At 32.5% G+C, this 15,964-nt stretch overlaps 2 protein-coding genes across 2 annotated transcripts; both read left to right on the forward strand.

Moving 5' to 3' along the window:
• Positions 1-690: 690 nt before the first annotated feature.
• LOC143048041 (GTPase IMAP family member 9-like) lies at positions 691-3,830 on the forward strand. Its single transcript, XM_076221474.1, has 3 exons — positions 691-1,062; positions 1,594-1,716; positions 2,706-3,830. Exons 1-3 carry the CDS (start codon positions 909-911, stop codon positions 3,545-3,547), a joined length of 1,119 nt encoding a protein of 372 aa, XP_076077589.1. The 5' UTR covers positions 691-908; the 3' UTR covers positions 3,548-3,830.
• Positions 3,831-8,516: 4,686 nt separating this feature from the next.
• Positions 8,517-13,526, forward strand: LOC143048042 (uncharacterized). Its single transcript, XM_076221475.1, has 5 exons — positions 8,517-8,735; positions 9,080-9,223; positions 9,380-9,496; positions 10,477-10,593; positions 11,835-13,526. Exons 2-5 carry the CDS (start codon positions 9,091-9,093, stop codon positions 13,520-13,522), a joined length of 2,055 nt encoding a protein of 684 aa, XP_076077590.1. The 5' UTR covers positions 8,517-8,735; positions 9,080-9,090; the 3' UTR covers positions 13,523-13,526.
• Positions 13,527-15,964: the final 2,438 nt, after the last annotated feature.

The raw sequence follows: 15,964 nt of genomic DNA on the forward strand, positions 1-15,964 counted from the left end.
TGTGCTGCAATGGTGATTTTCTTGTTATCTTTTCTTGTCTTGTATTATGGAAAGAAGGCGTAAGCAAAATTGGTTCCCATGGGATTTCCGATTGTCAATTCTACAACAGGACCCCAAATGTATATAAGCTGTGAAACCACCAAGAGTATCTGATGCTCTTTATGAACATTTCTGGACAAAGCAAACGAAAAACTGCTTGTGATAATCTATAAGCACACACAAAAATATGTATGAACAGTTGAAATTAACAATAAAAATCCAAATTAGAATTGTTGACCTACCATTAATTGAATAAATGAATGGTTGCAAGTATTTCAGAAACGAGATAAAGTTTTACAATCAAACAGATAATTTTAGAATGAAACTTCTGGTATACAAGAATTCTATACATATATAGCTTTTGTTAAATGTATTAACAATGGACAGACATACGGACGGATTAAATAACAATGGTGTGACGGTCGTATGATTTTTTTTACAAGTGACTATTTCAACATGTAAGAGAATAAAAGAACCTGACGAAATTGTCGTTATGTATTTCAGTAAAGAATATGTTCTTTAAACGGTGAAGTACATAATTTGAAATGAAGTTATTTGTAGTCATATATATAGAAATAAAATTCCCTTTTCCTTATAACGTGAATGACTAACAACAAGTTATAAATATATCAAGAAGTTAAAATGTACGAAAGGAAGATATACTTGAGAAATCCGTCCTTCTATTAAAATTATATGAAACCTCTATTATCAATTAGAATTCTTCCTTACATACGAAGTCCATTCATTCATGCACACAGTAATGATGAGGAAAACTTATATAAATTAGACAAACTACAAAATAAACTTCCCGAAATTTGTTAGTATCAATTACAGTAAAGTACCAGTTATTAATCATTTATTGGTGAAGGATGTCACAGTGGATGTGTGATGGATGTACCTTTTTGAATGAACATTGGCGAAATAAGTGTAAAGTGTGTAAGAGCTTAAAGAGTAAAGATGACTATGGGGCTTCTGGTGGTGGAAATGAATCTGAAGACAGATCAGCATCGCGCAAAGAGAAAGGTAAAACTTGATTGAATCATTTTATTTTAAAATAAGAAACCTTGAAACAATTTTCTCTATAATGATATTTTTAACATTGACCCAAATGAGTAGTTCAATTATATTGAGTATGGATGAAACAACATTTGAATAAAAAAGAGAATCTAAAATATAAAATATAAAAATAGATCATTTTTACAGTTGAATTTGTATCGGTTATACAAAAGACCTCTGATAGTGATAGTCTATGTTTATCTTCGTTTAATCTCATGTAAACTTCTATATATTATGGACAATTTAGTCTTGAGATGTAAACTTCGATATATTATGGACAATTTAGTCTTGAGATGTAAACTTCTATATATTATGGACAATTTAGTCTTCAGATATTGTATATAGAAACATGTCCTGATGTATTTTAGTTATTTCAAACCTGAATTCAAATTGATGTCTTATTGTCGCATACATTAAATCCCTTCAATTCATTAAATACCAAAGTCTTGATTAAAGATAACTTTTATATTCATATATTTGATTTCTCAACTATTACAGATTGGACCTGCCCTAAATGTACATTTATAAACCAAACAACGAGTACAAAATGTGGAGTGTGCCGGTCCACGCATGAGACCGGATGTCATCCAGTGGAGAAACAGTCTAGCAACAACAACAAATGTAAGTATAATCTCGGGTTTAGCTAAGAATATGGAAATCCCTCTTAGAACAACTATGGCATTTCAACTAAATTTCAATGTAGGTTCCATTTCAGAAAGTTTAAACCCAAATTTCCGGTTAAAGGAGCATTCCTTTGTGCACGTAGAACAACAACTCCACTCTTATCGTATTGCTTTGGTAGTGTTTTGTCAATAAGGCTAAACTCTTATTCTGGTGGAATGTATTGCATCATTCGAAACTCGGTGCATGCAGAATTTAGATCTGATGAGTATCTGTATGCTTACTTACTAAATCCACTTCGTCACAAGTGGGACATAGAGCGACTGCAGTTTCTCTTCATTTCTTTCTGTCCATGGCTGTTCGTTTTGTTTCTTTCCAGGTCGTCCCAATTTTGCGCAGTATCTGTATGAAATCGGAACAATTATTTCAATAAATTAAAGAAATAATATCGTTGTAAATTCACACTGTAGAATTTCATTTCATTGTAGTGGAACATGACGTCTAAAGTATTCAGTTAAGTTATATGAACCATGAAGTTCGGATATTGCAATCTTTTTTTTAAACTATACTTACACTTCAACTGCTAGATAAAATAAGTTAAACATTTATTAGATCAAAAATAGGAGTATGAGTTTTCGTCAATGTGACAGCACCCAATTGTCAGCAATACATTACACAAAAAGCTATATCTGGTATAAAATACGGACCTCACAAATGTCGTTTGATAGTTCTAAAAAACTGGTAATTATGAATTAATTACAGCAATCTTATCGTTGTCATTCCGTTCAACTTGCAAATAATTCCTTTGTTTCTGGAAACATAAAACTCACACAAAGTACTAGAATAAATCATATTTAAACCAGTTTTTAATTATAATAGTCCGGAATTTCAAATCTATTTATTTTGAATATTAAAGTGTACTTGTTTTAAGAACATGTAATGCGATATTCTAAAAAATATCTACATAAACCTTTTACATCTTTTTGCAGACTCGCCAGTCGGCGTAGAAGATAATGAAATTCGAATAGTACTTATCGGAAGAACAGGAACTGGAAAAAGTGCAACAGGAAATAATCTTTTAGGTCACGATCATTTCCGATCCCTTACTTCCGGTTCTTCGGTAACCGAAAAATGTAAACGCGGAGAATCAAAACGGAAAGGAAAAAAAGTAGTTATTGTTGATACACCGGGCTTATTCGATACAGGAGCGACGAATGAAACTGTTACTAAGGAGATAATTAAATGTATCGGGATGACGTCACCTGGACCTCACGCAATGGTCCTTGTTGTTAGTGTTGGTAGATTTACTAAGGAAGAACAAGACACAGTCAAACATTTTGTAGACCATTTTGGAGCAGGTGTTGTTGACCACATGATTGTTCTTTTTACCAGAAAGGATGACCTTTCAAAATCGAATCAAACAATTGGTCAATATGTTAAAACGGTTCCTAGTAATCTTAAAACTATACTGAGTCAGTGCGGAAATAGATTCATTGCGTTTAACAATGATGCGGTAGGACAGTCAAACACAGATCAAGTTGATGACTTTTATAAAATGGTGGAGTCGATGTGCAATGACAATGGCGGTTCTTGTTATACAAACGAATTATACAAGGAAGCAGAGTCTGCACTACAGAGGAGGATGCGTATAGAAAGGGAAAGACTTGAAGAGCAAAAGGAAAGAGAAAAAGATAAGATAAAAAACGAAGTACAATCTAAATATAAAAGGAAACTTGAACACGAAAAAAAGGCGAAAAGTAAATTAGAAGAAGATTTAAAATCCAAAAAATACAGTCAGATAAAGACAGAGAAAATCTACAGAAGCAACTAGAAGAAGCAAGCAAAAGAATGAAACGGGAGTTAGGGAAGAAGGACAAGGAATTACGGGACCAAATAAAGAAAACGGAAGATGAATTCAAACAAAAAATGACCGAAGATGCATTAAAAACAAACCAAAGAAATAACGTAGAAAACGAAAAAGGCGATATTTTTTCTGATCTTATGGGAGGATTGGTTACTGCTGGCAAAAAACTTTTAAAATTATTTTTTTAAAACGGTTGAAAGCATAAAAGGAATAAAAATTGAAATCCAGATTGAATAAAAGTTGTACTTGTTTTGTTATCCTGGACTTCGTTTCTCCCAATATACTCCAAGGTATCAAAGTTTATATGACGATGAACAAAATGATACTAGATAAAATTATATCGATTAATTATTGTCATTAGACGACACCCATAGCAATGCCTACATAAAACAATGTCCATGAAATCATTAGATGAATATAAAATTAAATAAATCAGAAAAAGGGGATGCATTTTAAAATTCAATTTCTGTTGATACCGACAGAAATATATAGAAAGTTGTGAAGAACCAGATCTAAATCCAAAGTGTGGACTCCAAACTCCTGTCTCATCAACTAGATAAGATATCTCTTTAACTTAAAAAATGAATAAATAAAGAAGGCTTCCGATATACACATAACGAGTGTTGTTGTGGTGTTCTTATTAAAAAGGGACACTCTATTACATCGGGAATACAATTTCCATTTATACTGTATGAACGGATAGTGTATTTGATACACATATGCTCGGTTTCACTTGTCCTAGGAATCAGGGGGGGGGGGGGTTAATGTGGAAAAGGGAGAGGGATCGTTAACCATAACGTATATACCAATTTACGGCCTTAAACAACAGAAACATTTAGTCAGTACCAATATTTTACATATGTTTAGCTACGTTTTCACAGTCTCTTAAATCCTTATATGATCTATGTCTTAGTATCAATACCAATTTGAGTACGTTTAAGTTTTTGTTACGCTTGGAAGTCGTGCTTTTAACAAAAAACGGCATTTACTTCAAACAAGCTGTGTTACTTAAAAAACTTGTTTAATTGTTCATATGAGGCTGCTTTCATATAAGCTTCTTATGAACAATGAAACGAAGCAAGAATTATCCTTTAAGTTCCAATTTCGCTATAAAGATAATGTCCTCTCACTGAATAGTTCAAAGTTTGATTTTCATGTAGAACGCATTGCGTTTGAAATATAAGGATGATACAAAGGACAGTGCTCGTGTCTCGAGAAACATCGCTAAATTTATTATGAGTGTCGGTCATATCTTAAAGAGCATATAGACAAAAGATACTTGCATGAAATTACAATAAAGTTGAAAAAATAAAATATAACCAGTATAATAGAAACATCATATAGTGCAAGTACAACAACGCTAAAGTAATGCCGTTTCAAATAATACTAAAGTACTTAAATAACTTAGAAAGAAGTAATGTTGTTCTATAGTCTCAAGTACTTCACGAAAACTGAAGTAATACATTATCTTATGCAAAATAACATTTGTATAAAATTTCATTATAGAAAAATTTGTAGAAGCATTTTAGCATTTCTTCATACAGCATGTTCTCATCTATAAACTACTTGATTTGAATTATCCGTCTGGTGATTGAACAAGAACTGTATCCCATTAACAAGAGAAGTGTAATAGCCAGACCAAAATACCAAGGATTAATCAATCATGAACTTGTTTGATAATTTTTGTTTAATCATATTTCTACAATTTTCCCTATATTTTTGTGTATAATGTACTTACATTTACTGTTGTACTTGGCTAAACAAATTTGATATTTTAAAAGTTTCAACGGCCACATCAAGGACACATATATACATTAAAAAATATACAATAAGTACATGGACATAAGGGAAAGGGAAAAAGAAAATATCCTGTTCCTCATATACTCCATATTGCAGCCCTCGATTCATATTTTTCCTGCAGTTCTCATTTAATTATTTTTGTGCATATTAATGATACAAAAAACTGTCTCATGACTTCTCCAAAGTATGTATTTACCTTGTTGTATGATACTTAATTAATTCATATAAAGATCAGATTTAAATGTCGAAATGACCTGGTTTTTATTCTATTTTCACAATCCTTAAAGTAGTTTCAACGATACTTTTACGTTTCTTTTGGCAATCCTTTTTAACATCTGATATGATATGGATTTGAACAACGGTATACTACTGTTACCTTTATTGCATAACTTCTCTTTATGTTTGTTAAGATAAGGACATTGTTTAGATTAAAGCTAATTCTTGACGACGTTTGTATTATTTTCTGAAATTTAAATGAAGATGACAAATCAACTACAGAAAAAAACACAACAAAATTTAAGTATAGAGATCCGCTAAATATTGTTGTCAATTCTTAAAAATGAAAACCCTGTTATTTACTTACATTGATTGTCTTTTTATTATCTAAAAATCATTTTATCATTTTACTTTTAATCCTTTTAACAATATAATGATGATGGCAAATTGGGTTATCTTTCCTATATCTATTCACAATTCACAACTTGTCTCGTTCAAGATTGGGTTCAAAAGAAATTTGACATTTACGAAGTAAATTTTTTGATTTTTTTTCTGACGGATGTTTTTGGCGCTCAGATGTTCCTCTTTTGCTTTTAATTATATGAGACGTTGTTTCACCGACACTATATAAGACTGCCTTTTTGCCTTAAATGACCGATATGAAAAGATTTATAAAACTTGTGATATCTTGTAATGATCGTTGAAGATATTTTTGTACAAAGTAACACTACAAAGGTAAAGTGATATATCACTAAATCGATTATTCATGGCAGTAAAACAATTTGAAGACACAAAGAAAAGATCAATTAAGGTAGGCTTTTAAGCAAAAAAAACCCTGAAATTTTCGATAAAGGTAAATTACCCACACGACAAAAGAGAGGCGGAAAATACTAAAACGATATTCAAACTCAAAAATCGAAAATAAACGGACGATGTCATGACAAAAACCCGAAAAACTAAGTAGTTGCAAACAATAGTGCACAAAATACACAAAAATAAGCAATACCCCCTCCCCCCTCCCCCCCAAAAAAACCCAAACCAAACCGGTGGTTATCGCAAATTCAACTGAATGGTATGCAAATTCTGCTCCACGTGTGGCACCCGTCGTGTTGCTCATGTAAGTAGAAATCTTGTGACATTCTAATTAAATAGGTAACACTTGAGAAAAAGAGGACAGAAGTGTGGTTACGACAAACGGAACTTATCTTTCAACCAACTCATGATGGCCAGCGTAACATCTTTGACTAACGTCAGAAATTGGAACTCTTTGTTTAATAGCTTTAATAAAAGACTTAAATGGTCGATAAACATAGAAATGCATAGATGTTGAAACGCTTAAATTGTTAATTGTTGATAAACATAGAAATACATACATGTTGAAACACTGAGATGATCGAAAAACATAGAATAACTTAGGTATTGAAACACTGCAACGATTGACTCACTTACAATTACTTAGTTGTTAAAACGCTGGAATGATCGACACACTTACAAATACCTAGTTGTCGAGAAACTGGAATGATCGACACACTCAGAAAGACCTAGTTGTCGAGAAACTAGAATGATCTACACACTTAGAATTTCCTAGGTGGAATGATCTGTTAAATAACTATCCACGCGTATTAGACCGAAATGACCGGTTAATGATACATTACCCACATGGTGAATAAACTGATCGGACAAGTAGAACCAATCAGTGCATCAACAAACTTTTAACCGAGCCTGTCCAATGAGATTGTATCGATTGTTATTGCTGCCTCCTGATTGAAGTGAGCACTCCTCATCTTTTGCATCTATATGCATATCTCGAACACTTAGTCTGTGATAAAAGAAAGACGACTAACATCATTTGTAAAATTTAAAAACATCAGAGACTTATTCATTTTACTAAAAATGAGCACCTAAAAAACGAGTTTTTTTCTACAAAGCCTAGCAGGTACACCAGAAGAATATCTTTCATTTTTGTTTATATCGAGAAGGTATATTGACACGGAATTATAAACATACAACCTATTGCTACACGACCGCAATATTTGGGAAACAACATATTTACTGAGCTTACTTTATTTATCATTCCAATGTATAAAGTTTATGTATTTGTTTAGAAATGAATGGAAGTGCCAAGTGTTACTTCAAGTTCACCTAATCATGGGTATCACTAGTTGAGAAGGAACGACAACACATACTTCAGTTCATGAGTTAATGTGTTTGTGTTTACTTCGACGTATAATTTTAATTATCTCTTGGTATCTTCCCCCTTTTTTTTGACGATAACAACTATTTCTATTCAAGCGTTTCCTTATATATAAATACCTAACTAGCCAGGGTCGTATACTTAGGGGTACCTGTATTTTTAACAGCTCTTTATTTTTTTTAATGTGGATAGAAATGATTATATTGTTTTTGTTTAATTTTAAAGTTTGAATCGATGGTATGATTCATTTTAACCAATATTATAACCGCTGTTGTCTCTTTTAAATTTGGTTATCCTCATAGATGAATTTACATGAATTTCAAATATGCATTTATGTAGGGATGCCAAGATTAATCTACAAACTATATTTTTTTTACAAAAAATCATGTAATTACTGCGTTCTCTATCATTTATCAATTAAAAATATCTATAAAATATTCCGGGCTGTAATTGATCGAAATCTTGCAACAGCTACATCATGATACAGTATTCATAAACATAGATTATAATATTGTTAACCGGAATATCTATTTTAAATGACTAGTGTGTGTGACCACTGAAAATTACGTTTAAAGTCACAAGTTTTTCGAAGAAAATTGTTATTTCCCTAAATTTTTAACAACAAAATAAACAATTATTTCCTTGTTTTGAAGAAACTGTCACTACGTACATCGCCACTTATCGAAACAAAAATAGTCTTTATAATTGATAGTGTTTCTTCCTTGTTAACAGAACGTCATTATTCACAGTCGAACCATGCATAATAATTATTTTAAGGAAAATTATATATTGTTAGCGTGACGAATTTTATATAAAGTTCCCTTTAGAACACTGTTATAATTTCAATACATTTGTTTCAATATAAATTATCGTTCTTGACGAGAAAAATACATAGCGTGGATGTATGTTTAATGTACTTGGACATACTGATATACTTAAACAATCGTAAGTAACGTATGTCTGTGTGTACATGTGTATGTGTGTGAGAGAGAGAGAGAGAGAGAGAGAGAGAGAGAGAGAGAGAGAGAGAGAGAGAGAGAGAGAGAGATTTAAATCATGCTAGTTTTTTTACGTTGTATTTGTATATTTGTATCGTGTGCTTTATCGTGTTTTTAATTTCGGTAACGTCAATGCAAGTTTACCACAGTACTATCACCTCAATTTTGCAATATACGTATTTGATAAAATATAGAATTGAAACTGATAATTATATAAAAGTTTAATGAAAGAAATTTGAATATTGTGTATTATACAGAAAACACATAACATCATGTGTTGATTTGTTTCAGATTAAACGACAATGTGGATATGTCAAATGTGTACTTTGCTAAATCAAGACGAATCTATATATTGTCAAGCATGTGAAACTCAATCAGCGGATAGTAAAGGTCCAACTAAAGGGGACTGTAAGGCCATGGATAGGGAACAGACAGGCAAGTTAACGAGGCATTGTGATTACATGTAGTTTGATGTTTTTACTTTTTAAATTGACAATAATAAGTTATTAAAAGATAATTGAAAAAAATAGATAAGATGTTATGAATATTAAGAATATCCTTTATTTATATATTTTACGTTATTTTTTATAGAATGGTCTTGTCCTAAATGTACCTTCGTCAATCAGCCTGCTCATAACCGATGTCAAATATGTAATTCTAAGAATGTACCACGAACAGCAGTAGGACATTCTAAGCCTGTGATAAAAGGTATTATTAATGTTTTATCTTTAGATTTCTGTACAGTGATTTGTGAAAAAATTTGTTTTTTAGATACAAATTTTGTATACATGTATGTGCTGTGTTACATATATTATTTTTCTTCCATTTTTTTTTGTACATTAATTACGCCGTCAGTTTTCTCGTTTGATTTGTTTTACATTTGTCGGAGCCTTTTATAGCTGACTATGCCGAATAGCCCTTTTTCGTTGTTGGTGACCTAAAATTGTTTGTTTCTGTATCATTTGGTCTCTTGGCAATACACCTTATCGCTATTTGTTCGCCATTACTGGATATCACACAGGTTCCCGTAAAATGTTGACGTCACAATACAAAATATCTGACGCCACAATGGAAAAGTGATTGTTGTATGCGTCCAAAGTCCAAGCGGCCGGGTCAGCCGGGATTAGCGATAATGTGTATCATACCACATCTTCATTTTTATATACAAAGGCGTTCGAATTGAAACAATTGAAAAGTCAAACAACTACGATCATTGCCAGGACGACTTAGAACTATTATTTTTTTATAAATCAGGTAATAGCTGGACATTTAGTGTCTTTTGAAAGAAAATGCTGGTGATTGAACGTATTCAGTAGTCCCGCTAAAACTCGTGCAGAATTTAGATAAACCCAGAACGATGGATGAACACTATCTGTCGCCCTCTAATGGTCATTTCTGGTTTATCGTTGCTAAATAGTTATTGTTTTGTCTATTTAATTTATACAATACATCTCATTTTCATGCATATTGCAATCTGTCAGTTTCTTTCGTCTTTTGTATGATTATTGTTTTCATAAAGTTTAAACAAAGCTTGCTGTTCTATAGAATAAATATTGTTTTTATTTACTTATCATGTTGTACTGATTTTGACCATACTTTGTAATCAATTGGAAATTAAACAATTTGTCGTATTCTCATCTTTTATTAACAAACAAATGAATAATCTGAAGCAATGCTATATATTACAGACTGGTCTGGTACTAGATGTTCATCACCCAACCATTCCAATTCGAAGAAATGTCGGTCATGTCGATTTTCTTCTCAATGTGGAGATGAAGATGAAAAATCATCATTGAAAAATCATGGTAAGTGTTTTCAAAATATAGATGGTATTACTAACAAGTTATGGTAAATGTTTTCAAAACATAGGACATCACTGAAATGTCATGGTAAAAGTTTTCAAAACAAAGAACAGTCTAAACGGATGTGTTAGACTATTAGAAGAGTAAAATCGGTTAAGGAAAAACTTCCATAGTATAAACGATATTTTGTGTCCTCAATGCCCTTAAACTATCTATTGAATTTGGCCTTCTGATTTTTTTTTATTTAAGCAACAGTAATCATCAATGATTAAACACGCCTCTATCATTATTATTTTTATTATCATTGATATTACAGTTGACTACGATTTAGTCCTTGATTACAGCCGAAATTCGAAACCGAAATTATATCTATCACATAATATTAAATTACGACCCTTTCACTGTTTACGACGTCGATTGAAGATTCTTAAATAAGTATCTTCCAATTATTTCAAAAACAATATATCTGTAGCAGTATCCAAGTATTACCATGTTTTAAAAACACCTTTAAGCAAGAATGTGTCCAAAGAACACGGATGCCCCACTCCCACTATCATTTTCCATGTTTAATGGACCGTGAAATTAAGTAAAAAATCTAATTTGGCAATAAAATTAGAAAGATCGTACCATAGGGAACAAGTGTACTAAGTTTCAAGTTGATTTGACTTCAACTTCATCAAAACCTACCTTGACAACAAAATTTAACCTGAAACTCCCACTTTCATTTTCTATGTTCAGTGGACCGTGATATTGAGTTCAAAATTCTAATTTTCAAGTTGATTGGACTTTAACTTCATCAAAAACTACCTTGACCAAAAACTTTAACCTGAAGCGGGACAGACGGACGTACGGACGAACGGACATACGGTACGACGCACAGACAGACGGACGAAAGACGGACGCACACACCAGAAAACATAATGCCCCTCTACTATTGTAGGTGGGGCATTAAAAAAGGACCATGTTAACTTTAGAAAATGGAAAAAATATTGTTGAGAAAATCATATATTATATATGTAACACTACATTGTCTTTAACGATTACCAATTGATTATGATAATCTTGAATGATCAATACGTGAACATGTACAAAATGGAGGATGGTAAATGCGTTTTTAATTATTTCGCTTGCCCTGTTGTTGTGAATGATATACGAAGTAAAGACAAAACAAAAATGATTACAGAATTGCCAGTTCATATGAAAATAGTACAATACTGATATTCTTTGCGTTGTATTTTTTTCAGAATATTCATCTAGTGAAGCTAATGATGCATCTACGACGGTATCAAACATAGTTAGTGCAGTGGACATAACAGCCAACACGTTTAAAGATGTTACCGAAAAAGTAAATGGTACAGTCGATAAAACAGTCAATATGTTGAATGATACTACCGATAAAGTAGTTCGTACAGTTGGCGAAGCTGCCAACACGTTTACAGATGTTACCGATAAAGTAGTCCGTTCCGCCGAAATAGCAGCCAACACGTTAACAGATGTTACCGATAAAGTAGTCAGTACAGTTGACAAGACAGCCAATACGTTTAAAGATGTTACCGATAAAGTAGTCAGTTTAGTTGACGAAGCAGCTAGTGAAATAACAGGAACAACATATAAAAATGAGACAGCCTTTAAAACGGATAGCATAGATAGTGAGGCTGAAAAATTCTGTAGTGCTATTGACGTTGAGGCATCTTTTGAACATACAAATTATGAAACACATACCACAAGGGATAAAACAAACGATACACATCATGAAGAAGTAGATAAAGTTGCCAGTCAAGTTGAAATGACAGATGTAGCCAATGGAGTTGTCATAATAAGTGATAAAGAAGACAGTAGTGTTGACAGAGTAACCAGTGCAACCAATATATTTGAAGCAGACGGAGAAATTCGTATCGTACTCATTGGTCGAACAGGGACTGGTAAAAGTGCAACTGGAAACACTCTCTTAGGGTTTGATCAGTTCCGATCACTGCCCTCGGGGTCTTCGGTTACAGACAAATGTAAACCAGGAGAATCTATTAGAAATGAAAAGAAAGTTGTAGTAGTTGATACACCCGGTTTATTTGACACGGAGGTGACGAATGAAACTGTCACCAAGGAGATAATCAAATGTATCGGAATGACGTCACCAGGACCGCATGCTGTTGTTCTTGTTGTGAGTATCGGTCGATTTACAAAAGAAGAACAAGATACTGTCAAGCATTTTGTTAATCATTTTGGGAATGGCGTTTTCAAATATATGATCGTTCTTTTTACTCGAAAGGATGACCTGACAAAAATGAAACAGTCAATTCATCAATATGTGGAAACAGTCCCAAAAGAACTTAAAACTATCCTTCAACAATGCGGTAATAGGTATATTTCTTTTAACAATGACGCAACTGGACAACCACAGAGAGACCAGGTTAATGAATTTTTTGAAATGGTCGAATCGATGTGTAGTGAGAATGGCCACTCCTGTTATACGAATGAAATATATCAAGAAGCTGAAATTACATTGCAGAGAAGGATGCAGATTGAAAGGGAAAAGTTGAAAATGCAGAAAAAACTAGAGATTGATGCTGCCAGAAATGAAGTAGAATGTAAATACCTGGAAACGCTTGCACAAGAAATGAATGACAAAAGTGAACTAGAAGATGCCTTGATTTCTGGAAAAATGGTTTCTGACCTGGAAAAAGCCGAGCTGCAGAATAAACTCGATGAATCAAAGAAGAAAATGAAAAGAAAACTAGAAATGAAAGAAAAAGAACTACAGGAAGAAATGAAAAAGAAGGAGGATGAATTCAATAAAAAGATGTCTTCGGATGGATTGAGAGCAAACGAAAGAAATAACGTAGAAAAGGAAAGCGGAGATACGTTAACTGATTTAGTTGGCGGATTAAAAAAAATAGCAACGGGTTTTGCTAAAATATTTAAAATCAATTGGTGAATTATGTAAATAAAGGCAACAGTAGTATACCGCTGTTCAAAACTCATAAATCCATGGACAAAAAACAAAATCGGGATAACAAACCAAAACCGAGGGAAACGCATTAAATATAAGAGGAGAACAACGACATAACACTAAAATGTAACACATATAGACAAAATCCCACGAGAATAACAAATATAACATATATATATAACATCAAAACCAAATACATGAATTTGGGATAGACAAGTACCGTGACACGTCTTATCGCAATGTGAATTTACACTCAAAAATAAGAGAAAACAAACGACACAACGTTATAATGTAATACACACAGAAACGAACTATAATATAACAATGACCATATTCCTGACTTGGTACAGGGCATTTTTAAAGGAAAAAATGGTGGGTTGAACCTGGTTTTGTGGCATGCCAAACCTCGCACTTTTATGGCCATGTGAAATATAACATCAAAATGACAACACAGGACTACAATATAAATAAATTGGAGAACACAATTGACAAAGAATCACACGAACAACAGCCAACAAAAGGCAACAAGTTCAAAATTTTAATACGCCAGAAGTGTATTTTGTCCACACAAGACCTATGTGTGACGCACAGATACAAAAGTTTGAAAGCCGAAACGAGTACAAAGTTGAACAGCATCGAGGACCAAAAGATCAAAAAGGTTGTGCCAAAAACGGCAAGGGTTTTCCGTTAAGTTACCAGAAAATCCCTATAATTTAGAGTAATTTATACTTTTGCAAACAGTAAATTTAATAAAATGAATATTCAAAAGATGTACATGATAAAGCTGAAGTTTTCAACAAATAAACGTTCTTTAAAAACAATAAAATACCAAATTCCAAGAATGAACGATTTGTATTTTTCTTTAAAGTTTCTTTTGTACTTAAAATGTACAAAATTTAAACCAAGATATTACGCTGTTTTTTCTAGTCGTATGACATGTAAGGTTTTTGTAATTTTTATCACAGTTACTGATATCTAATTATGTAAATGATTCTACCGGATACTTGATTCAGAAGGGAAAAAATTTGAGGGCAAACTTCATAAATGAGTTCTATAGAAACTTTACTATGGTGTTTTTAGGTTTTTATATAGTATTATGTAATCATTACCTTGACCTATAATGGTTTACTTTTATAAAATGTGACCTGGATGGAGAGTTGTTTCCATGACATTAAAAAAAGTGAGTGTAGAATGAAGTCTACACAGACTGATTTGCACATATATACGTGACGTCACAATTAGAAAGCAGGTCTTGGATTGACCCAAAGTCAATCAGCACAATAGAGTAACATAACCACGATACACTAATGTCTTTTCTTTAATGATAAATTTTTAAGATAATCAGGTGTAATCTACCTCAGGCAAATTTGAGATTAATTTGGCTTTTTATTAATTTCCCTTTAAGTCAAATAGCTCCTTCTGATTCTATGTGTCTATACATTCCTGGAGTCGGTTTTACTAAACAAAACTTGTGATTAAGATTGATCGTAAGTCATGAATATTTTAGTATACGTACAAAGTGTTTTTGTGATACCGGCTCCTGGCTTTGAATTTTTTTAAGGTTTGCGTTCCAATTGAATTTTAATCCAGAAGGAGCGTGTCAAACGCATCAACTTATTTTTACTTAATTTAAAGGGAAACAATCAACAACAAAAAAGCCATTACAATAGCACCATGTAGAACGACATATGCGGGGTGTCGGCTATGTTTGACACGTGGTTGCAAATTTGAAGCGAAGAAAAAGCTATCAAAGTAGCAAGTTCAAGTATCAAAATTTCTTTTTTTTAGAATTCTTAGTACCATATAATGTGTGGGGCCCAAAGTAGGTCTTTTATTGAAAGATTTGCATATGATGCCTCATAATCTTCAACACGGAAAAATAGGGAGAGGTGTTTGAGAAAACAGAGCACTGAAAACAACTGCTACTGCTCGCAGGAAATAGATTATGTTTTAGTTCCTTCCGTACAATACATTATATGGTACTAAGAATTCTAAGAAAAGAAGTTTTGATACTTGAACTTAGTTTGATAGTTTTTCTTCTCTTCGAAATTGCCACCCCATGTCAAACATAGCCGACACTCCGCATGCGTCGTTCTACACGGTGAATAGGACTGAAAAAATGTCTACCCAAATTTTAGAAATATTCACAATGATATCATAAAGACAAACTATTGTCAGGCAGTGGGTCAGTAAACTTACAATATAGATGTTCAAATTACATTGTTACGTACTTGAAAGTTAGAAGTATTGGTCTGCAAAACCATTAATAATATTCAATATCAATATCATGTTTAGAAAGTATTGGATGCAGTTGCTGTAATTTTTTTTTATTACTATTACTAATTTTTAAGTTTTTCTACAAAATGTACTAAATTGAGCTATAGCCAATTGTTATACTTTTTGTACTAATAAAATATTGTATATTGT

This window comes from Mytilus galloprovincialis, chromosome 10, assembly GCF_965363235.1.
Source record: "Mytilus galloprovincialis chromosome 10, xbMytGall1.hap1.1, whole genome shotgun sequence".
Taxonomy (NCBI): Eukaryota; Metazoa; Mollusca; class Bivalvia; order Mytilida; family Mytilidae; genus Mytilus; species Mytilus galloprovincialis.

Coding starts and splice junctions, on each gene's coding strand:
- LOC143048041 (XM_076221474.1), top strand. CDS start 909: ATGTCACAGTGGATGTGTGATGGATGTACCTTTTTGAATGAACATTGG. Junction 1,063..1,593: donor AGCATCGCGCAAAGAGAAAG/GTAAAACTTGAT, acceptor CAACTATTACAG/ATTGGACCTGCCCTAAATGT. Junction 1,717..2,705: donor GTCTAGCAACAACAACAAAT/GTAAGTATAATC, acceptor ATCTTTTTGCAG/ACTCGCCAGTCGGCGTAGAA.
- LOC143048042 (XM_076221475.1), top strand. CDS start 9,091: ATGTGGATATGTCAAATGTGTACTTTGCTAAATCAAGACGAATCTATA. Junction 9,497..10,476: donor TTCTAAGCCTGTGATAAAAG/GTATTATTAATG, acceptor TATATATTACAG/ACTGGTCTGGTACTAGATGT. Junction 10,594..11,834: donor ATCATCATTGAAAAATCATG/GTAAGTGTTTTC, acceptor TATTTTTTTCAG/AATATTCATCTAGTGAAGCT.